This window comes from Ranitomeya variabilis, chromosome 2 (genome assembly GCF_051348905.1).
Source record: "Ranitomeya variabilis isolate aRanVar5 chromosome 2, aRanVar5.hap1, whole genome shotgun sequence".
In the NCBI taxonomy this organism is placed as follows: Eukaryota; Metazoa; Chordata; class Amphibia; order Anura; family Dendrobatidae; genus Ranitomeya; species Ranitomeya variabilis.
In genome coordinates, this window is record NC_135233.1 from 931,202,534 (window position 1) to 931,226,938 (window position 24,405).

The window sequence follows — 24,405 nt, forward strand, 5'->3', positions numbered from 1 at the left end:
TTCACTCACACAGGTTTTCTTTTGGTAATATTCGTGGATTCTACAGGTCCTTCTCAAAAAATTAGCATATAGTGTTAAATTTCATTATTTACCATAATGTAATGATTACAATTAAACTTTCATATATTATAGATTCATTATCCACCAACTGAAATTTGTCAGGTCTTTTATTGTTTTAATACTGATGATTTTGGCATACAACTCCTGAAAACCCAAAAAACCTGTCTCAATAAATTAGCATATCAAGAAAAGGTTCTCTAAACGACCTATTACCCTAATCTTCTGAATCAACTAATTAACTCTAAACACATGCAAAAGATACCTGAGGCTTTTAAAAACTCCCTGCCTGGTTCATTACTCAAAACCCCCATCATGGGTAAGACTAGCGACCTGACAGATGTCAAGAAGGCCATCATTGACACCCTCAAGCAAGAGGGTAAGACCCAGAAAGAAATTTCTCAACAAATAGGCTGTTCCCAGAGTGCTGTATCAAGGCACCTCAATAATAAGTCTGTTGGAAGGAAACAATGTGGCAGAAAACGCTGTACAACGAGAAGAGGTGACCGGACCCTGAGGAAGATTGTGGAGAAGGACCGATTCCAGACCTTGGGGAACCTGAGGAAGCAGTGGACTGAGTCTGGTGTGGAAACATCCAGAGCCACCGTGCACAGGCGTGTGCAGGAAATGGGCTACAGGTGCCGCATTCCCCAGGTAAAGCCACTTTTGAACCATAAACAGCGGCAGAAGCGCCTGACCTGGGCTACAGAGAAGCAGCACTGGACTGTTGCTAAGTGGTCCCAAGTACTTTTTTCTGATGAAAGCAAATTTTGCATGTCATTCGGAAATCAAGGTGCCAGAGTCTGGAGGAAGACTGGGGAGAAGGAAATGCCAAAATGCCTGAAGTCCAGTGTCAAGTACCCACAGTCAGTGATGGTGTGGGGTGCCATGTCAGCTGCTGGTGTTGGTCCACTGTGTTTCATCAAGGGCAGGGTCAATGCAGCTAGCTATCAGGAGATTTTGGAGCACTTCATGCTTCCATCGGCTGAAATGCTTTATGGAGATGAAGATTTCATTTTTCAGCACGACCTGGCACCTGCTCACAGTGCCAAAACCACTGGTAAATGGTTTACTGACCATGGTATTACTGTGCTCAATTGGCCTGCCAACTCTCCTGACCTGAACCCCATAGAGAATCTGTGGGATATTGTGAAGAGAAAGTTGAGAGACGCAAGACCCAACACTCTGGATGAGCTTAAGGCCGCTATTGAAGCATCCTGGGCCTCCATAACATCTCAGCAGTGTCACAGGCTGATTGCCTCCATGCCACGCCGCATTGAAGCAGTCATTTCTGCCAAAGGATTCCCGACCAAGTATTGAGTGCATAACTGAACATTATTATTTGATGGTTTTTTTGTTTGTTATTAAAAAACACTTTTATTTGATTGGACGGGTGAAATATGCTAATTTATTGAGACAGGTTTTTTGGGTTATCAGGAGTTGTATGCCAAAATCATCAGTATTAAAACAATAAAAGACCTGACAAATTTCAGTTGGTGGATAATGAATCTATAATATATGAAAGTTTAATTGTAATCATTACATTATGGTAAATAATGAAATTTAACACTATATGCTAATTTTTTGAGAAGGACCTGTATTTAATTTTTGTGGCACAAAAAGCAAATCTCATATATATGATCCGCTGTGATCCATATTGTGCCTGCACAGTACTTTCTCTTTTCAAACATATATGTGACATGCTTCTGGATACGCGTCCTTTTTGTTTCTCTGCCACATTTTTGTATCCAAGTTGAAACTTGGCATTTTTATCTATATCTACCTGATTATTTTCCTTTTACCCTATTTGTTACTGTAATTATATATGGACGTAATAAAATTGCATTATATTGGACTATTTGGTCGGTGTTGTGGTGCTCTCTTCAGGTTTTGGAAAAAATAAAAAAAAGTTATGGCTCTTGTAAGAAGAGGAGGAAAAATGAAAACGAAAAAAAAAGAAAGGAAAATGGCCTGGGGAAGAAGGGGTTAAAGAAAACCACTGCTAAAAAAAAAAAAGTTAATAAATACAATTTGGTTTGTGTGACCATCTTCTAAGATCCGTGACTTTTTTTTATTTTTGTCGCTGGACTATACACTATATTTCACTACATAGAAACAGTTCAAGCTGTCAGACGCATACCATTTTCGTATGACGGAAATTTAGCTAACTTGACCGGTTTGACCACACATGTATGCCTCTAACAATTTGACTTTGATCTATCCAGCGAGTATAAAAATTTCTGGAGTTATAATAAAAAAAAGTTGGTATACATTATCATTTAATTATATAATATCCAAATAAGCCTATAAGAGAAGAATACCTTGATGTTCTGGACCTGTGGGCTTTACGTGACTTAACTCGGTCTCTAGACCTGCTGGAGCTTCGTTTCCTTCTTGAATTGTATGACGACTCACTGCTAGAACGGTGCCTGCGTCTAAAAACAAGCATTAGTGAATTATCCTGGCAAGATGAATCAAAACTAAGCCATTATTACCAAGCATATACACTACCGTTCAAAAGTTTAGGGTCACTTAGAAATGTCCTTATTTTTGAAAGAAAAGCAGTTTTTTCCAATGACGCTAACATTAAATGATTCAGAAATACACTCTATACATTGTTAATGTGGTTAATGTGGACTATTCTAGCTGCAAACATCTGGTTTGTAATGCAATATCTTCATAGGTGTATAGAGGCCCATTTCCAACAACCATCACTCCAGTGTTCTTATGGTACTTTGTGTTTGCTATCTGTGTAAGAAGGCTAATGGATGTTAGAATACCCTTGAAAACCCTCCTGCAAGTATGTTAGCACAGCTGAAAACAGTTTGGCTGATTAGAGAACCTATAAACCGGACCTTCCTTTGAGCTAGTTGAGAATCTGCAGCATTACATTTGCTGGTTCCATTAAATTCTCAAAATGGCCAGAAAAAAAAGAACTATTAGCGGGAAAAAAATGAACTTTCATGTGAAACTCGACAGTCTATTCTTGTTCTTAGAAATGAAGGCCATTCCATATGAGAAATTGCCAAGAAACTGAAGATTTCCTACAACGGTGTGTACTACTCCCTTCAGAGGAGAACACAAACAGGCTCTAACTAGAGTAGAAAGAGAAGTGGGAGGCCCTGCTGAACAACTGAGCAACAAGACAAGTACATTAGAGTCTGTAGTTTGAGAAATCGATGCCTCACAGGTCCTCAACTGGCAGCTTCATTAAACAGTACACGCAAAACGCTCGTGTCAACATCTACAGTGAAGAGGCGACTCCGGGATGCTGGCCTTCAGGGCAGAGTGGCAAAGAAAAAGCCATATCTGAGACTGGCTAATAAAAGGAGAAGATTAATATGGGCAAAAGTACACAGACATTAGACAGAGGAAGATTGGAAAAAAAGTGTTATGGACAGACAAATCCAAGTTTGAGGTGTTTGAATCACACAGAAGAACATTTGTGAGACGCAGAACAACTGAAAAGATGCTGGAAGAGTGTATGAAGCCATCTGTAAAGCATGGTGGAGGTAATGTGATGGTCAGGGATTGCTTTGGTGCTGGTAAAGTGGGAGATTTGTACAAGATAAAATGGATATTAAATAAGGAAGGCTATCACTCTATTTTGCAACGCCATGCCATACCCTGTGGACAGCGCTTGATTGGAGCCAATTTCATCCTACAACAGGACAATGACCCAAAGCACACCTCCAAATTATGCAAGAACTATTTAGGGAAGAAGCAGGCAGCTGGTATTTTATCTGTAATGGAATGGCCAGCGCAGTCACCAGATCTAAACCCCATTGAGCTGTTGTGGGAGGAGCTTGACCATATGGTATGCAAAAAGTGCCCATCAAGCCAAACCAACTTGTGGGAGGGGCTTCTGGAGGCATGGGGTGAAATTTCTCCAGATTACCTCAGCAAATTAACTGTTAGAATGCCAAAGGTATGCAATGCTGTAATTGCTGCAAAGGCAGCATTCTTTGACGAAAGCAACGTTTGAAGGAGAAAATTATTATTTCAAATAAAAATATTTTTTTAGAACCTTGTCAATGTCTGGACTAGATTTTCAATTCATTTGGCAACTCATTTGATTAATAAAAGTATGAGTTTTCATGGAAAACACAAAATTTTCTGGGTGACCCTAAACTTTTGAATGTTAGTGTACAACATGCTACACCATATTAGGGCTATGGTAAGGGATCTAGAAACAAATCTAGAGTTGATCCAAACTGACGTTGCATAGGAGCCGAGTCGCAGTTCTCAACAACGGCAACTACAAAGCGAACAGAGCTGTGCTGTGCCAGTTCTCTTCTCCATTTACATTCGGCTAGACCCCAAAGCAGCTCATCAGTGGAGGGGGGCGCCCAGTATTGGACCCCACTAATATAATACAACTCTGTCAAAAAATTAAGAGACCACCACATCAAAACCCTGTCATGGGCAGCCCAATCTCCAGACCTGAACGGTGAACCCCATTGAAAACCTCTGGAATGTAATCAAGAGGATGATGGACAGTCACAAGCCATCAAACAAAGAAGAACTGCTTAAATTTTTGCGCCAGGAGCAGTGTGAAAGACTGGTGGAAAGCATGCCAAGATGCATGAAAGCTGTGATTAAAAATCATGGTTATTCCACAAAATATTGATTTCTGAATTCTTCCTGAGTTAAAATATTAGTACTGTTGTTTCTAAATGATTTTGAACCTTTCTTTGCATTATTTGAGGTCTGAAAGTCCTGTTTTTTTTTGTTTTTTGTTTTTTATTTGAACAATTTCTCCTTTTTAGAAAAAAAAACAACATTTATTGCTTTGAAATTCGGAGACATGTTGTCAGAAGTTTATAGAATAAAAGAACAATTTACATTTTACCCAAAAATATACCTATAAAGAGAAAAATCAGACAAACTGAAAATTTTGCAGTGGGCTCTTAATTTTTGCCAGAGCTGTATTAATACTTAGCTAAAGTATACAGGTGACCCCTTTTAAGATACTTTTCAACCACAAGAAGCAACATTCACTTTTGCATAAATATCAACACAAATAGTCTATGAAATTTTGGGACAGGATGTCATTGTCTAACTTTTGTTACCTTCTTGATATACATAAATCTAGTCCATATAGGCTTTTGGACATAAAAGGGTCACAGAAGCCTAAGATTATGGGACCTAGCTAAACATAATTATATTATAAAGTAACCACTAACCTTTTGTCATAAGAGTGTGAACTGGAGTACGCTTCTCGTGAGCGAGACCTGGATCTCCTTCCTGATTTCTTATGACTGCGTGTTCGGCCATCTGATGAGCTACTGGAGGAAGAGCGCCTGCGATGCTTCTTCTTTTTGCGGGTCCTAGTATTCTCCTCTGAATCTGAAGAATGCCGACCCATTATGGAACTTCAGGGAAAAAAACAAAAGGCACAAGTTGACAACTTACATTGCATTGCAAGTGTAACATACATTACACTTGCATTGACAACCTACAGGTGCTTCTCACTAAATTAGAATATCATCAAAAAGTTAATTTATTTCAGTTCTTCAATAAAAAAAAAAGTGAAACTCATTATTTCTTCATTTCTTTCATTATTATTTCTGTTAATGTTGATTATAATGGACACAGCACTCTGTGAACAACCAGCTTCTTTAGCAATGACCTTTTGTGGCTTACCCTCCTTGTGGAGTGTGTCATTGACTGCCTTCTGGACATCTGTCAAGTCAGCAGTCTTCCCCATGATTGTGGAGCCTACTGAAACAGACTAAGGGATCTTTTTAAACATTTAGGAAGCCTTTGCAGGTGTTTTTTGTAAATTATTCTAATTTACAAAGATAATGACTTTTGGGTTTTCATTGGCTGTAAGCCATAATCATCATCATCGTCAACAGAAATAAACACTTGAAATAGATCAATCTGTTTGTAATGACTCTATATAATATATAAGTTTCACGTTTTGTATTGAAGAACTGAAATAAATTAACTTTTTGATGATATTCTAATTTTGTGAGAAGCATCTGTATACCTCCTGTTAGTTGGCTTACTTTTGGACCACTCACCCCCCCCCCCCCCCAAAAAAAAAAAAAGATAGAAGCATGACAACGCCATGTTCACAAAGTGAAAATGTTGACTTTTTTTTTCTGCTGCGTTCTTTTGTGCAGAAAATTTGCTACGTGCTTGTGCAAGCAACGATAACATGAATTTATGAAAACTTTTATGCTCACTGTGTGTTTAAAGGGAATCTGTCACCTACTTTTTCGTATCCGTATATAAGCTGCGGCCACCGCCATCAGGGGCTTATCAACAGCATTCTGTAATGCTGTAGACAAGCCCTAGATGTAACCTGAAAGATAAGAAAACAAGTTATATTATACTCACCCAGGGGCGGTCCGGTCCGATGGGCATCACGGTCTGGGTCCGATGTCTCCCATCTTCATGCGATGACTTCCTCTTCCTTGCTTCCTGTTGCGGCTCCAGCGCAGGCGTACTTTATCTGCCCTGTTGAGGGCAGCGCAAAGTATTGCAGTGCGCAGGCACCGGGAAAGGTCCGAGAAGCCCAGCACCTGTGCACTGCAGAACTTTGCTCTGCCCTCAACAGGGCAGATAAAATACGCCTGCGCAGGAGCTGCGACAGGAAGCAAGGAAGAGGACGTCATCGCATGAAGATGGGAGGCGCCGGGCCCGGATCATGCACATTGGGATCCCAGTGTTCATGAGACTAAACGCAACTGCAAATTTCTGAATTCATGCAGTCATGAAGAATTTATTCGTACAACAGGTACATCACATGGATAAGATGGAATATTTCAGTGCTTCTGGTGAAAATAAAAAGATGTTTGACATTTCGACTGCCCAGCACCTGTTCCACTCACATTACTTCTAAGGTATCTTTCAGAAGTCAGTGTCTCTGGTACGTGTGGTGACAGTTTTAACACGTACCGGAGACACTTACACACGTAGACCTATTCAAGTGAATGGGTCTGTGCACATGTCAGTGTGTTTCCATGGACCGTGCGTTTGTGGGCAAAATACGCTGACATGTCCGCAGCACGTCGCTCATATGTACACACTGATGACACCCGGATGACAACTACGTGTCATCAGTGGGGAAGCCTGGGAAGCAGCAGTACTGTTAGCAATGTTCCCCGATGCCGGGTGCTGAAAAATGCTCTCATCATTCTCCCCTGCTTGCACTTAGATCAGCGATAGCAGGGGAGAATGTTGAGAGCTATATTCAACTAATAAGTCTACATCTGCTGCCGCTAATAACAGTGAGAGCAGGTGGCTGCTGATGGGAGTATTCATCAGCCGCCGTCTGCACTATAATAAAAACAAATAATTTTTAGTCTATTTATAGCGCAGGTGGTGGCTGATGAATACTCCTATCAGCCACCACCTGCTCTCACTGTTATTAGCAGCAGCAGATGTAGACTTATGGGAGTAGTAGTCCCATCAGCCGTTGCCTGCTTTAGCTTTTATCAGTTCAAAACAACTATCAACATTCTCCCCTGCTCGTGCTGATCGCCAGCAGAACAGGGGAGAATGATGAGCAGTGTTCAGCACCCGGCTAGTATGTGTAGTACTGATGTGGCACACATATTACACACGCGGACACTGATATCTCTAGTACTGTTTTTCCGGTACCGGACATATCGGGATGTGTGAAAGAGCCCTTAGACCGGTTCTGCGGCATTTTGGTATAGACTCAAGAGAATCAGAGTATCAAACGTACTTTTATTATCGCCAGAAGCACTGAAAGATTCTGTCTTATCCATGTGAAGTACTTGTTGTACTAAAAAAATTCTTCATGACTAAATAAATTCAGAAATTTGTAGTGAAGTTTGTTCTCTTGATCAAATAGTCTGAACTTGGACTTCAACCACCACAAGTCAACAATGACACCTTATTTGCCTCAATATGTGGGACACTAGCAGGTGCATGAAGGAAATACATTTTTCCTGAAGTGTTTTCCAATACAAAACATTCATAACCTTCCTACAGGATAAGTGATAATATGATTGCTAGAGGGGTCTCACTTCAAGGATCCCCACTAATCTCTAAAATGAGAGTCCAAAAATCAACAGTGTGACATTGTCAGGGCAGCTGAGACATAGATTTCAGTGATAATGATGCTGTAGTTAACCTTGAAGTGAAGAGAACAAAAAAATTTCGGCATAGACCGGCCACTGCCAGTGGATATGAGATGTCCAGAGAAAGGATTGAAAGTTTTATTGAAGCAATGCCTTTTGAAGTTGATCCAACGCCTTCATCATGTACATTTATACAGGATAATGCCTCAGCCCTTTATCAATAAATTTGATATAAATACTTATTTCTAAATGTATCAGAGCCGATATCGTGTTTAAAACAACCTGATGAAGGCGTTAGATCAACTCCGAAACATTTTGTTTCAATAAAATTTATTTTCTTAAACCAGTGTCTGGACATGTTACACCCACCGACAGTGCAAGGTCTGTGCCACAAGCTTCTTTTCTTCACTTAACCTTAACCCACGCATGCACGCCGAGCCACACACGGGTGCGATGAGCCACGCACGGGTGCGATGAGCCACGCATGGGTGCGATGAGCCACGCACACGTACATCGAGACACGCACGGGTGCATCGAGACACGCACGGGTGCATCGAGACACGCACGGGTGCATCGAGACACGCACGGGTGCATACACTTTATTTTCTTTAGATGACGCTGCAGTGACACAAGTGGGAACATGTACATTTGCAGAATGATGGAATCACATGACACGAATATATACAGGGGACGGTGTGAGCATCATATCTACTGAGGTACAAAAGAAAAGGCGGTGTAAGCCTCACTAGGTGACACCCTTACATTATGCCACCCGCCCCAGACTGAGGACCACTCAGCCAGCACACCAGCCCCCATAATACCACACACACCGCTGCCCAGAATGCACATCTATAAGTGCAATGTATGTACATGGCAACACTGCTAGCAAGCCTGGGGCATTACCAGTGCATACAGGCACCCTGACCCTGTAAGTACCGAGCACAGGCCCAGCTACAACCAGAAGAGCCCAAACTGCATCTTCAGCCTCCCGCTAACTGCAGCAGCCCTCCCTACACATCACCTACCGGCAATATACCGTAACCAGGGAGCCCGGGACTCACCGGAAACAGCAGCTATCGGTTCTCTTGTTATTCCCTGTCCCACGCTGTACACATAGATCCAGACGTGAGCAATCGAGCGGAATCAGGCAGGAGCGTGTAAGCGAAGGCAGAGCAATCGATAAAGCAGCGCTCGCTGTGCGAGAAAGAGACAGGACGCTTAGTAGATCCCAGCAGCAGCAGCTCGGTGCTGGAGTCACGTTACCGGCTGCTCCACGGTGCGGCGTATCACAGCGTCCGCCACTGTCTCACCTGCTGTACAGGGGGTCGGTGCTCACACTGTGGTCGGCATATGGCTACATATACACATTATACGTGTGCTCCATCACCTGTGTCACCTACCCCGAGACTACTGGGATGTTGGGCAGCCTACGCACTATAGATGCCCACTGTACTGTGAAAAGTACGTGTGTGTGTGTGTGTGTGTGTGTGTGTGTGTGTGTGTGTGTGTGTGTGTGTGTGTGTGTGTGTGTGTGTGTGTGTGTGTGTGTGTATATATGCATAAACATACACGTGCCACAAAAGCACATACATTTACATATAACGTCAAAATATATATATATATATATGTATATATATATATATATATATATATATATATATATGTTTGTATATGTGTGTATATATATATGTGTATGTATATATGTGTGTGTGTATATTATGTGTGTGTGTATATGTGTATGTATATATGTGTGCGTGTGTGTTTATATATGTGTGTACGTATCTAAATATGATTGTATATATGTGTGCGTGTGTGTGTGTGTGTGTGTGTGTGTATATATATATAAGTATATATATGTGTGTGTTTATATGTATGTGTGTGTATATATATATATATGTGTGTGTTTATATGTGTGTGTATATGTGTGTGTGTGTTTGTATATATGTGTGTGTGTTTATATATATATGTGTGTACGTATCTATATATGTTTGTAAATGTGTGTGTGTGTATATATGTATATGTGTGTATATATTTATGTGTGTGTTTATATATGTGTGTACGTATCTATGTTTATGTGTGTGTGTGTGTGTGTGTGTATATATATATATATATGTGCGTGTGTGTGTGTATATATATATGTGTGTGTGTGTGTGTGTGTGTATATATAAGTATATATATGTGTGTGTGTGTTTATATATATGTGTGTGTACGTATCTATATATGTTTGTATATATGTGTGTGTGTATATATATATGTGTGTATGTATATATATGTGTGTGTTTATATATATATATATGTGTGTGTGTACGTATCTATATATGTTTGTATATATGTGTGTGTGTGTTCATGATCTGATTTAAATCTGACCTGCATGCATCTATATACATGATAAGTTATACTATTCCGATGCTATTCACCTTCATACAATTACGGAACATAGACCTATATATGTGTTGGTGTGTATACATATATATCTCAAAGGTTGTAACTTGGGGTCTGTAAAAAATAGTCCTTGCTTTTATTCCTTCCTGCGAATAGTATAAATGTCTGTTCTGTCTCTAGGGAATAGGCTTTTCTCATAGTCTCCATCCTTACAATGTTCTTCTGTGCATTTCTCCATGTGTACAAAATAGTAATAATAACATGTGATCTATTGTGATACTTCCTGATTCTTGGAAGACCATTAATAAACGATACTTCTATTCATGAAATGTTTCCTCGATGTCTAATACCTGCCTGCTGTTATGTATATTACTCTGCATCATCTCATAATTATTGGCTATTTCATCATCTATGTTGGTGTCATCTACAGGAAACAGATTATATTAAAGTAAATATAGTAAAAGTGAACACATTGCCATCATTGTAGGAATCACATTGTATGACAGCAGCAAAAAAGCATTTCGGTTACAATTTAGATGTGAAACCAAAGATCATCACCAAAACATAATCAATACAGAAAATCAATAGACCGAGGTCTTGTAGGCTAATCCCTCTAACACGAGAGTAGCGAGTCTAATAAAGATCATTAGAAGTGACACACTGGTCTGTATTATCGGCCATTATATATTTATATCATTCATTATTGTGTGATATGGTCATTATCCATTATCATTCATCATGGATTATCTTTCATTATCACATTTCAATTATTAATTATTCTACTTACAGTACTAGCAGGGTATGTGTGTTTATATATATATGTATGTCTGTGCATATATATATACTGTATATCTATATGTGTGTATATTTATATAGATGTGCGTGTATATATGTGTGTATGTATATATAGGTGTCTATGTTCATATAAATATATATATGTCTGTGCAATTATATATACTGTATGTGTGTGTATATATAGAGTTCAAGTCCTTTTCTCTTTTTCTCTGAAGAGGCAATTTGCATATGTACAGTATATATATATGTGTGTGAGTGTGTGTATATGTGCGTGTATATATGTGTGTGCAATATATATTGGTGTATGCATATATAGATGTGTGTATATAAATGTGTATATGTTTGTGTAATTATGTGTGTATATGTGTGTAATATATATATGTGTGTGTGTAATATTTGCGTTTATATATGTGTTTGTGTGTATGTATATATATATATATATATATATATATATATATATATATATATATATATATATATAGTCTATACATATGTTTGATATGTGTGTTTGTTTTAGCATAATCATTTTAGCATGATATTTGGATTGGTGATAATTGTATTAATAGGATTAATCTTTATATAAAATTACATTAAATTTGCATTGAAATTCCAGCAAGGAGCAGAGCTTGCTGCTCCCAGTGACATGTTTTTCATGTGTGACTGCTGATAATAAGTTGGTGACTTCTCTTTGTGGTCTCTGCGGACAGACTTGTGTCCCGCCACATCAGCTGATGAGTAAGGAGGTGAGTGATGTCTCTATCTCCAGCCCCCACTCCCAGCAAAGCCACATGCTCGGCTCCTGTCGGCTCTGATCGGACAAAATCGGGTTTTATAGTCTGTTCGAGTTATAACAAAATAACCCAACTAATTCTATCTATCTATCTATCTATCTATCTATCTATCTATCTATCTATCTATCTATCTATCTATCTATCTATCATCTATCTAATATCCATCTATCATCTATCATGGCTTTCTATATGTATATATGTTTATATATGCTATATATAAGTATTAGTATGCTATAGATTTGCACTACACCTATATGGATTTTATACACACACACACACACACACACACACACACACACACACACACACACACACACACACACACACACACACACACACACACACACACACACACACACACACGTATACACTGAACTCTAGCTCCATTTATTCCTGTTCATCACTATAGGAATGACTTCTAGATAAGACCCCCTTTCAGGTTCCCCCTATGTGACACAGGTTGTGATCCCTAGTCCTAGTGTCACTAGCCATAAATATTCTTCTGTGGTTTGTTCCATTTCGCAGGGTCAGGAGGGGAGGAATCAATCCGCGCAGCTGGAGTTATAGACAATTAATAATGGATGTGTAATGAGCGGATGGCTCCTTATACCGCTGTATAGGGCTCATATATTCGTTGTGCTTCTTATTGGCGGTGAAGCCTGCACACCCTGGGAGCAGCTCCTACTAATAATGGTGGATTAATAATGCCATGGAATACTACACTAATAGCAGCAGTCATTACAGCAGCTCAGTCTCTCCTATCTTCCTGCACCAGGGATTCGTTTCATCAGGCCACATTTTATAGATTTTTAATTGTCTAATTAGTCAGCTGCAAAAGAAATCAAATTAATAATAATTATTATTACTATTATTGATTTATCAATCAGATCTGCAACAGGTGAAATGACATTTCCTTTTGTAACTATTCACATATGATGCATTAAATGCATTATATTCAGTCTCCTATCTTACCATAGAGGATTTTTTTTGTGGGAAGTCTGAGGTCTTCTGGGGACATAGATGACCTGTTCCTGGCCACCGGGGTCATTGGCCCTTTGCCTCCCCCAATGTTCTATATTTAACCTGCTTACTGCTGGAGGAGCCCATTGTAAATGACGATGTCGAATGTGTAAAGTAAATAATCAGGAATCCTGCAATGTATGCCAGGGGTGAAGAGGACCCCAATGGGGGTGACAGAAGTCCCAGGTTGGTAGGGATATGCCAGTCTGCCTGTGTCCCCTCCCACAGTCCAGCCCACCCATCTCCCTGTGGGTTCCCCACTCAGGACACAGAGCTGGGCTGTTGGTAAATTAGAGAGGGCTCGTTGTGTGGCTAGTGGCCAATAGCAGCCCGGGCACAGTGCTGGTGGTGAGCAGGGAGCCCACTGATCCCGCGCCGGGCGCTGCAGGGGAGTCGGGGGGATCACTCCGACTTATTACAAGGGGAGGACAAGGGGCAGGCGCTGCAAAGTATAAATAGTCCGACTTCAAGAGCTCGTCCCTGTGTGATGTGTGCGGAGTGCTGAGCACCGGCTGGGGGGCTCTCCCAATATCTTACCATTACCACCCCCAGCGCTGAGGAGCCTGCCAGGGACACTGCCCGCTCCGAGCATCCCTGCTATGGAAGAACTCACCGCCTTTGTGTCCAAGTCGTTTGATCAGAAGATAAAGGAGAAGAAGGAGATGATCACTTACCGGGAGGTTCTGGAGAGCGGCCCGGCCCGGGGCAAGGAGCAGGCCTGTGCTGAGGGGCTCCGGGAGGACGGGATACCGGTGACCCGTGGGATAGCAGGGGGTGGAGGTGGCGGAGGAGGCGGCGGAGGTGGAGGTGGCGCCAGATCACCGGTGCTGGAGCTGGAACTCACCGCGGAGAGGATCCGGGACGGCGGGAGCCCCAAGATGACAGAGGGTAACTCACCTCCTGCAACTCCATCCCCTCATCTACAAAGATCAGTCATTGGAGTACTGTCTATAGATAGATGACAGAGAGAGGAGAGATAGATAGATAGATAGATAGATAGATAGATAGATAGATAGATAGATAGATAGATAGATAGATAGGTAATAGTAGAACTGTTTATAGATAGATGACAGGGAGAGATGGAGAGAGGATAGAGAGATAGATAGATATGTGATAGATAGATAGATAGATAGATAGATAGATAGATAGATAGATAGATAGATTATAGAGAGATAGACAGGATAGATATAATAGATGGTAGAGATATATAGTTATATAGCAATGTGAGATAGATGGATAGAGAGATAATAGATAAATAATACATAGATGAGAGAGATAACAGAGAGATAGATAAGAAGCATATTACAGATAGATAGATAAATAGAGAGATAGATAACAGATAGATAAATAGATAGATAGGGAGATATAGATAGATAAATAATAGATAAATAATAGAGATAGATAGATAGATAGATAGATAGATAGATAGATAGATAGATAGATAGAATCTGGACGCCGAGTCTACTATTTGTAGATAAATAGAAGAATAGACATTTACTGGAAACTATAATAATAGTTTTAAAAGTTCCTTGTTGGCCCTAAGAAAAGTCCCAGCACAGTCTCCAGCTGTATATAGAGGCGTGAGGGATCGGCCATGAATTATTTACCGCACCATATGTGCAGAGTCCACGGACTGCACTCACTAATGACAAGTGTCACCGCTCGCTGCCTATCACACAGCGCGGCATCATTAACATATGGAATAAAGATGATATTAGGAAATAATAGAATGATGCTCGGAATCGCTGATAAGCTGGGTGATGGCGACAAAAATTCCTTCTAACTGCACCATAAGCCTAGCATCTGCTCTCCCTACATTTAGAATAATTTATTTGATGGACCGTGTATAAGAACATTACAATTCTTAATAGCAGCAGTATTATCAAGATTATTATCACTAATAATAATTAATATTGTACAGTGATTGCATCGCACACGTTTAGATAGACTACATTTGAAATAATTAAAGGTACATGATACAAAATATTAACAATAATCAGCAGAATTTAAATAACTGTATACTAACAAACTATCGTTCTTAACTGGTGACAATTATTATAGTAATATGCTGGTTGTTTGGTAATTTGGATTTGGTAATGTAGATATGCATAAGTATATATATATATATATATATATATATATATATATATATATATATATATATATATATATCTATATATATATATATATGATACAAAAATTGCTTAGAGTAGATGTAGAACATGAAATTAATTGATTTATTATCTTATTCTATTTCCATTCACATATATTTTGTGAAGTTCTGTTATACAAAAAATAGATACACACCCTGTAAGATAGATAATAATATAGATAGACATAGAGTGATAAGGATTTATGCAACTGTGACAACTTTGTTATATATAGTTATATAGCAATGTGAGATAGATGATAGATACATAAATACATAATTACATAATGATAAATAGATCAAAATATAAAAGATAGAGAGAGATAGGTAGATAGATAATATGTATAGTGTATATTCTGGATGTTACTTTTGTATATAATTAATGACAATAATAGTTTTATGATTAGTGTTAGTGCTGATGATAGAACAAAATAAGTAAATAAACGAATCAACCTAAATTTGATGGGTTGTCCAGACTGTGCATAGAGGAGAATATATATGATGATGTGATAAATTTGTATAATCAAATCTCTGGACAATGCAGGGATTTGCCTAGCATGGCTGGCACAGGATGCCAGCGCTGGAGGATAATAGGTTGCCACATGGGGCAACTCCCGGAAATCATTTCCTAAACAAATGCTGAGCGGCCGGCGGTGTACACAGCTGCACACACGTGTCCGCACACACTGCCTGCACACACTGCCTGCACACACGTGTCCGCACAAACTGCCTGCACCCTGCACACTGCCTGCACCCTGCCTGCACACACGTGTCCGCACACACTGCCTGCACCCTGCCTGCACACACTGCCTGCACACACGTGTCCGCACACACTGCTTGCACCCTGCATGCACACACTGCCTGCACCCTGCCTGCACACACTGCCTGCACACACGTGTCCGCACACACTGCTTGCACCCTGCATGCACACACTGCCTGCACACACTGCCTGCACACACGTGTCCGCACACACTGCCTGCACCCTGCCTGCACACACTGCCTGCACACACGTGTTCGCACACACTGCCTGCACCCTGCCTGCACACACGTGTCCGCACACACTGCCTGCACCCTGCGTGCACACACTGCCTGCACACACGTGTCCGCACACACTGCTTGCACCCTGCATGCACACACTGCCTGCACCCTGCCTGCACACACTGCCTGCACACACGTGTCCGCACACACTGCCTGCACATACTGCCTGCACACACCGCCTGCACATGACTCAGGTCAGGGGATGCCCAGTACCAGCTACTTGTTAGAGTTTATATATGTATATATATATATATTTATATTTATGATACAATACACTCTGTTGATCCCGGGGGAAATTATGGTGCCAATGTAGTAACATTGAAGATTAATGAGAATGATTTTGATGATTTCTTCACATCACAGCCGAGCATGATCGCAGCTATTTTCCTCCTCGCTGGATATACAGGGAGCAGACAGCTGCAGTGTATGGAGAAGCTGCAGATCGCCACCACAATGAGCTGTTTATTAAGTACTTGTCCCTGATCTATGGGAGGAATAGCACTGTGCTTCTCCTTTCCCCACCATCACCACACTGTAACTTTGTGTCCCTGGGACCCCTGACAGTGACAGCTCCTGATCGGGGGCAGCGGTCACCAGGAATCTGTAGCTCTTCTCCTTATAGAGTAGTGCAGGTGTGTGCTGTAGTGTATGGGGAGGGGTCCTCTGTGCTTCTGTGTATGAGGTCAGGGTCTCATCACCAGTGTCCCCACCTTATGTAGTGTCCCCAGATATGAAGGAACGGAAGGAAGACATGAAGGTTCTGGAAGAAGAGGGACAGACGAAGATCAAGCAGAGAAGAAGCCGCACCAACTTCACCCTGGAGCAGCTGAACGAGCTGGAGCGGCTTTTTGATGAGACCCATTACCCCGATGCCTTCATGAGGGAAGAGCTGAGCCAGAGGCTGGGGCTGTCTGAGGCCAGGGTGCAGGTAGGTCACCAACGGAGGCTCACACTGCACACACTGCACACACTGCTCACACTGCACACACTGCTCACATACAACTGAGGCCAGGGTGCAGGTAGGTCACTGCTCACACTGCACATACTGCACACACTGCTCACACTGCACACATACAACTGAGGCCAGGGTGCAGGTAGGTCACTGCTCACACTGCACATACTGCACACACTGCTCACACTGCACACATACAACTGAGGCCAGGGTGCAGGTAGGTCACTGCTCACACTGCACACACTGCACACATACAACTGAGGCCAGGGTGCAGGTAGGTCACTGCTCACACTGCACACACTGCACACACTGCACACACTGCACACATACAACTGAGGCCAGGGTGCAGGTAGGTCACTGCTCACACTGCCCACACTGCTCACATACAACTTGTCCTGTCACCAAAAAGAGCTTGATCTCCCTCCTCCCTCCCAGCACAATGCCCATCGTATGCTGCCCATCCAGCCTGCGCCCAGAGCCGTGTGCCAGTGAGAGCAACATCGCTTTATCATTCCAATATCACTTATTTTATTATATTTTCCTTTAAATTCCTATTTGCCATAGATCCATAGCTAATGGCTGCAGCATTTCACACTAATGTAAAAGTAAAACCGCTTCATGTATCCACACTTCTAGTCATTCTCCAGATTTTCTTAACTAGACGTACAGAGTCCTTGGTATTGTAATACTTTTATTAAATATTTTAATCTATAGACAGAACCCAACATATTAAAAAACAATGCTGCGGTATAAACTGATTAATAACACAGAACTGTCTCCACATCCGATCCCTCATCATAAGCTCCATCCATTCTGCTTATCCTCAAAGTAGCTTTATGGTGAATATAACGGATCACATACAACCAGATCACATATAACGGATCACATATAATGGATCACATACAACCGGATCACCTATAACAGATCACATATAACCGGATCACATATAATGGATCATATATAACGGGTCACATATAACGGGTCAGATATAACGGATCACATATAACGGGTCAGATATAACGGATCACATACAACGGGTCAGATATAACGGATTTCATATAACATGTCACATATAACCGGATCACATATAATGGGTCACATATAACTGGATCACATATAACTGGATCACATGTAATGGCATCACATGTTCTCATTTTACAGTTTCTTATTTTTGCGGCAAATATAATGTGTGTAATAATAGGAAGTGATAGCAGTAATATTACGGATCATTGAGAACTATGCTAGTGCAATGTTTTCTGCTGTAATGTGTGCACAGGATACAGCGAGACTTAGGAAAAAGATAAAGATCCTGTTATTGTGCCTACAACACGGACAGACTTCAGAATGAAACATTCATGTATGCGACATTTTATTATTTGAGCAAACTTCGAAAGATCCTGTACTGATTGTGATACTGTGCTGTCACTACACTTACCTGTGCTCCAAATAATTACCTACGGGAATATTGTCCTATCTATCTATCTATCTATCTATCTATCTATCTATCTATCTATCTATCCATAGTATCATGCCCTCAGTGCAGCTTTGTGCCTGTGCTGTCTATGCGGGTGGATATATTCCATGTGCGCAGATTTCTTACGGGAAGCAGTGAAATTATCATAACAATGAGACCATTGTGCGGCTCGTGTCATCGTGTAATGCGCAGAGGATTTGCCTGCACTTCCTTCTTTTAGGGCCCTGTGACTAATAACACTGCGGAGCCAGGTTCCTCTCCCCCTCAGTAGCACACATCACACATACATATCACTCATTGCACTGTCGCTATAGCTGACTCCAGGGTGCAGCTTTGTAGATTGGAGCAGTTTTATTTTACAGCCACATTCAAATTGTTTTCTTTTTGTTATCAGGTCTGGTTTCAAAACCGGAGAGCAAAGTGCAGAAAACAAGAAAACCAACTGCATAAAGGTACAATAAGAAAATGACAGTAAGACCCTGACAATTGTATCCGGGTCTGGAGTTATGAAGATACAATTATGTAATAGATAAATCTAACCAGCAGTGTGTAGCCTGCAGATTATTAATTTGACATCTAACATTAGATATATATCTCTCTCTATATATATAGTGTGCAATGTGTATCTGATACATCTAATGATATATTGATATATATATATATATATATATATATATATATATATATATATATATATATATATATATATATAGTGTTCAATGTGTATCTGATACATCTAATGAAATATATATATATATATATATATATATATAGTGTGCAATGTGTATCTGATACATCTAATTATATATATATATATATATATATATATATAGTGTGCAATGTGTATCTGATACATCTAATGATATATATATAGTGTGCAATGTGTATATGATGGATATGGAATGCAATTGTATTCACTTTATTACACTATTGCATTGTGTCCCATTTGACACCATTAACCCTTCTTGTCCCAGTGACCCTGCACAGCAGAGCTCAGTGTTCTCTGTGCAGATAGGGGGGCACTGCTGTGGTGGAGAGGGTCCTGTGCAGATACAGGTGGGGTCCTGCACATCTGACCTTGCTTTCTGGTATTTGCAGGGGTCCTTATAGGAGCAGGGAGCCAATTTGAAGCTTGTCGTGTAGCACCTTATGTCAATGTGGGAGCCCTGAGGATGCCATTCCAGCAGGCAAGTACATCATCTCCTACTCTGTGTGATACTTGTCCTAGGTCAGATCTTTATCCCTCCTCATCATCATATCCAGGCAGGGAGGGGGATAAAGCTGTGTGCTGTCCAGAAATAGCCAGAGAAGAAGATTGGCAGATCCATGCACTGTTTATATAATGGTTCCACTGAAAGCATGTTTGTTAATATTTAATAAAGCGACTACATGCAGCTCAATTATACAATGACATCACTGCAAACCAGGGGTCTGCCTCCAATGTCAGGACAGGAGTGTTACCAGCAGGGAGTCCTGTCCTGCTCTGTCTGGCTCACCCTAGACCTGTCTACTGCTGGCATCCCTAAGATGCAATCATTGCTGCTGCCAGTGGTCAGTTCCAGCACAATCAATGCTTATGTATGTGTATGAAGTATTTAACAGTCCATAGCCCAAGAGTTAGAGAAGAAATCAATCTGCTTTATCCTTGTGTTTTCCCCTCCAGCTCCTTATAGACACAATCTATGAGTCTAAATAAAGCAGCACCCTGCTGAGTACTCTGCAGTATATAGAGCGGTTTCTTCAATTGCTTCTTATGCCCCAGTTCTATTTAGTTAGTAGTAGAGAAGGAACAAATCAGCTGTTTAAATGTAGCATTTTCTATGTTTTCATCATATTGCTATCTCCCCCCTAAGGGGATATTCATATCCAGTAGACATTTCTGCAACTAAAAATCATTTCCATTTATTTGAGTGAGGCGGTTTCTTGTATAGATTTCTGCAGTCACCATTCTGATGAATGGGACGGTGCTTTTGTGCTTTAATTTGATTTTTAGCCGTGTGTACGAATTGCTTTTACGTTTTGTAGCACTTGTTGCTGATTTTGTGAACATGTCACTGACAAATGTCAATTCTAAAACATTTTATTGGCATTGTGTTTTCTGAGATACTATTGTCACATGTGGCCAATGCGGAATACATATAGGATTTGCTTTTAGGAAAATTGTACACAGATTCATTTAATATATTTAGCTTAGTTTCTAATTTTTATGCTATTTTTGATCAAAAACAGTATTACTAAGAACCCTGTGTTATTTAAATGCACTTTTGCTTTTTACTGATTTAGTTACAGCAGGGTTCTTGCTCATGTTGTTTCTTGTAAGTTTTGTATTTTTTATGGCCAATGTGAACATGCGTTTATGTGCTGCATGTATACCAACTTAATCCAAGCTCAATTTTGGTGTTTTTTCCAATAAGCCAACTAAACAGATTCTATGAATGATTGAGCAGTGTTATCATTTATAAACAGTGGACCAGTAGTGCCTCTTCTACAACACATTTGCTTTGAATACTAGGCTACGTTCTCACCATGAGCTTTTGAAGTTGCAGATTTACTGCACTATTTCTGCAGCCATTAAGTTAAATAGGTTGCTTGCATTTTTTGGAAAACACGCAACATAAAAAAACTCATTGTGGGAACGTAGCCTAATATTGTCACTTGCAATATTTATCGCACCTTGAATTGGACAGAAACCCCTGTGAGAGGTCTACGTTGACAAATCAGTGGGACTATTTTTATTGAAATTAATTAGCATATACAGTAGATAGATACATAGTTACATTGTATCTATTAACCATGTCCTTTAGTGAAACTCTCAGGCTAAGTTCCCACAATGAGGATTTGGTGCGTTTTTAAGCTGCGTATTTTCATCGTGCAGAAAGCGCAAAGTGTGTGGGATTTCCCTAAATCTCATGCCCGCTATCCTTTTGTAAAGGCTGTGTAAACTGACCTGCGGAGCATTTTCTTTAAATCATAACTTAATTTCTAAATATTCATTTTATTTACAAATATTCTCCATAGACTCAAATAAGATAAAGAAAATCCACAGATAAACAAATTCATATATAATGCGTTTCCACAGCAGAAGGGCCCTGAAAGCTCATGTAATCCACACATGACATTATTAATAATGTTTTATCAAAGCCAAATACCAGCAAGTAATGAAAACAAAGCAGTTTAATTTAAAACATGGCATATCAAAGGGAGAAAAAAAAAACTTAGCAGAAATACAGAGATAAAAACACTCAAAAACGCAATCAACAAATGCAAGTAACTTAATTTCTCTAATTGGCGCAGAAAATCTGCCACATCAAAAACGCACCAAATACTCATGGTGGGAACGGAGCCTTAGCTTTCCATTGATATAAATGGCGCATAATTCCAGAACTATATTATACGATGTTCTTCAGTAATTTTCAGTCGTAGGTAGAATATTACACACATTTTTAGCTTCATCCAGTGCTTTAGGCCTGGTGTTAGCATTTTAGTACTGGATTTGCAACAATAGAGAAAAAGTGATATGTTATTATCTCTAATAATTGAATTTATTTTTTTTTATGTTTTAGACAATCTTACCATCCCCATGGCAGCTATGGGTTAACAGAATATGCTGCATTCAGTTCTAGCAGATTGTAGTTTTTTTTAATGCTTTGTTATTTTTTTTTTCTTCTTGTGGCTCTTGCTTGCCTGCAATACTATTTTGTAGGATAGTCATTGCAACGTGCCATCCTTGTCCTTCCAGGTTCAGGCACAGTTGCAGCTGGACAGTGCTGTGGCACACGCTCATCACCACCTACACCCTCATCTGACAGCGCACGCCCCATACATGATGTTCCCTGCTCCACCCTTTGGTCTCCCGTTGGCAACGTTGGCGGCAGAGACGGCGACGGCTGCGTCAGTAGTGGCTGCTGCTGCGGCTGCCAAGACGACAAGCAAGAACTCAAGTATTGCAGACCTCAGACTGAAAGCCAAAAAACATGCAGCTGCTTTGGGACTGTGACTGGCAATGCTGGGGGCCTCAGACTATGGGGTCCTACGGACACTACCCTAGGTTCTTTATTTATGACATGGTCTCAGTCACAGCCAATCCCCCTTTAAATCCTTTAATGGATCAAGAGGTCATAACTCATCTGAAGAAGAGGCTGCTGCAGTCCTGAATGTTTATATATCAGAAAACCTTTTTATTTGAGACATTGGTCCTCCATATGGTATCATTACCGACAATACACCTTCCACTCGGACCAAGATGGCTCCTAAGACCATGTACGTATGGACACTGAGACCACAAAGACAAAGCACTAATTATATTTCTTAAATAATCTATATATTAGAATTTTTTATGATGATATGTGTGAAAATGGGGGATGGGGTGCACACACATTTTGAGCTTGTGGAACTGAAAATGAGAAGAAAAGTGGTGAAAAAAAATAGATTTGATTTATTACCAAGGGCAAAATAAGAAGAAGGAGGTTTGGAAGTTCCCAAGTTTTAACACTGACCCTTTTGTGCAAAGTTCACTTTAATACAAGGAATACTACAAGTGAGGCGGGCCTCCTTGGGTATCATCTTCTGGAGATTCCAACCCTTCCGGAAGAATGACTAGAGTTAAAAATAAAGACTATTTATTTGCTTATTTCTTGTAGCAAAATGTAAAACTGACTCTGCAACAATTTCCTGGTTTGCATGTATTTTTTCTCATTTCATGGATGCAGTTTCTATTCACTTAACCTTTATCTTTCTATTTAGCTGGAGAGAAAAAAAAAGATATCTTGCCATCTGCAGTCCTTAAGTAAGACGGCATATGACCCATAGTGGTCTCGTTTAACCCCTCGCACACTAGAGCTTGTGCTTTGGTGACATAGCTCTGTTGGGAAATATAGTTCATAGACTGAATCTTTTTCTTTCCTAGAAATCGTGACCCATAGGGGAGATATAATTTGACTTTTTACATTGGCCAGGAGTGTACTGTAGTAAAGAGGATATTTAATGCACATCCCATGCTAGCCTTTGGCTACATGTAAAATATGTTAATACACATGAACAAAATTTATTTTGGTTACATTGTGACTCGATAGTTACTTGTTAGCATTTTCTTTTCGGCAGAGGTGTATTCTATTCCAGTAATTTGTGATCCTTATTTTGAATACATATAGATATTTAATGTGGAAGTGGCGATTGTAATTACAGTTTGCTAGCAAACACAAATTGGAGATATGAGCGAAGAACGGGGGTCGGGGGTGGGGAAGAAAAGCTCTCCTTGAAATGAACTCTGATGGGTGGGCTTTGTAACTATTTGTTCTCCATGAAAACAAGTTATTTATATATTCCATTTTCAGCGTGCTTTTAAGTTATTTTACACTTTGTATGTTATTGCTGCATAACATTTGATGTTGGTACAATATATTTTAAAAAAGAAATCACTCAGGTTTATTTCATCTCTGTTAAACCACTTTTTGGCTACGTAATTTCAAATACAAAACTTGTCAAAACTTTATTAAAATGCTAAGGTTTGTTCTTTTTTTTATCGTTATTGAATGGTTGGGTATTCTCATATGAGCGGTAATAGTTTTTTTCTTTCCTTAGCACATAGATGTAAATTAATATTAAATAAGGCAGTATAAAATGAAAGTATAAAATTATTTAATTCAGCATCTGGAAAATTGAAATAGTCATCCACATTTATATGTATG

At 40.0% G+C, this 24,405-nt stretch overlaps 2 protein-coding genes across 5 annotated transcripts in view; one reads left to right on the forward strand and one right to left on the reverse strand.

The window, feature by feature from the left end:
* RSRC1 (arginine and serine rich coiled-coil 1) overlaps positions 1–9,314 on the reverse strand; it is a 464,928-nt gene extending 455,614 nt beyond the window's left edge. The window contains exons 1-3 of one of the 2 annotated variants that reach the window (XM_077290682.1): positions 9,179–9,314; positions 5,244–5,432; positions 2,379–2,492 (exon numbers count right to left, since the gene is read on the reverse strand). In XM_077290682.1, the coding sequence (XP_077146797.1) occupies positions 2,379–2,492; positions 5,244–5,425 (296 nt within the window). In that variant the 5' untranslated portion in view covers positions 5,426–5,432; positions 9,179–9,314. Of the gene's footprint in view, positions 1–2,378; positions 2,493–5,243; positions 5,433–9,142 lie in introns of both variants that reach the window. The other variant, XM_077290681.1, reaches the window with a different exon arrangement.
* Positions 9,315–13,404: 4,090 nt separating this feature from the next.
* Positions 13,405–24,132, forward strand: SHOX2 (SHOX homeobox 2). 3 transcript variants are annotated; one of them, XM_077290685.1, is made up of 5 exons: positions 13,405–13,993; positions 17,012–17,220; positions 19,113–19,170; positions 19,817–19,905; positions 22,282–22,417. In XM_077290685.1, the coding sequence occupies exons 1-5, from the start codon at positions 13,705–13,707 to the stop codon at positions 22,339–22,341; spliced, it is 705 nt and encodes a 234-aa protein (XP_077146800.1). In that variant the 5' UTR covers positions 13,405–13,704; the 3' UTR covers positions 22,342–22,417. The 3 variants fall into 3 exon arrangements, with proteins under 3 accessions (XP_077146800.1, XP_077146798.1, XP_077146799.1); XM_077290683.1 differs by lacking the exon at positions 22,282–22,417 and adding an exon at positions 22,422–24,132 and having other exon boundaries at positions 13,407–13,993; XM_077290684.1 differs by lacking the exon at positions 22,282–22,417 and adding an exon at positions 22,458–24,132 and having other exon boundaries at positions 13,408–13,993.
* The last annotated feature ends 273 nt before the right edge of the window (positions 24,133–24,405 follow it).

Coding starts and splice junctions, on each gene's coding strand:
- SHOX2 (XM_077290683.1), top strand. CDS start 13,705: ATGGAAGAACTCACCGCCTTTGTGTCCAAGTCGTTTGATCAGAAGATA. Junction 19,171..19,816: donor AGAAAACCAACTGCATAAAG/GTACAATAAGAA, acceptor TGGTATTTGCAG/GGGTCCTTATAGGAGCAGGG. Junction 19,906..22,421: donor TGAGGATGCCATTCCAGCAG/GCAAGTACATCA, acceptor ACTATTTTGTAG/GATAGTCATTGCAACGTGCC.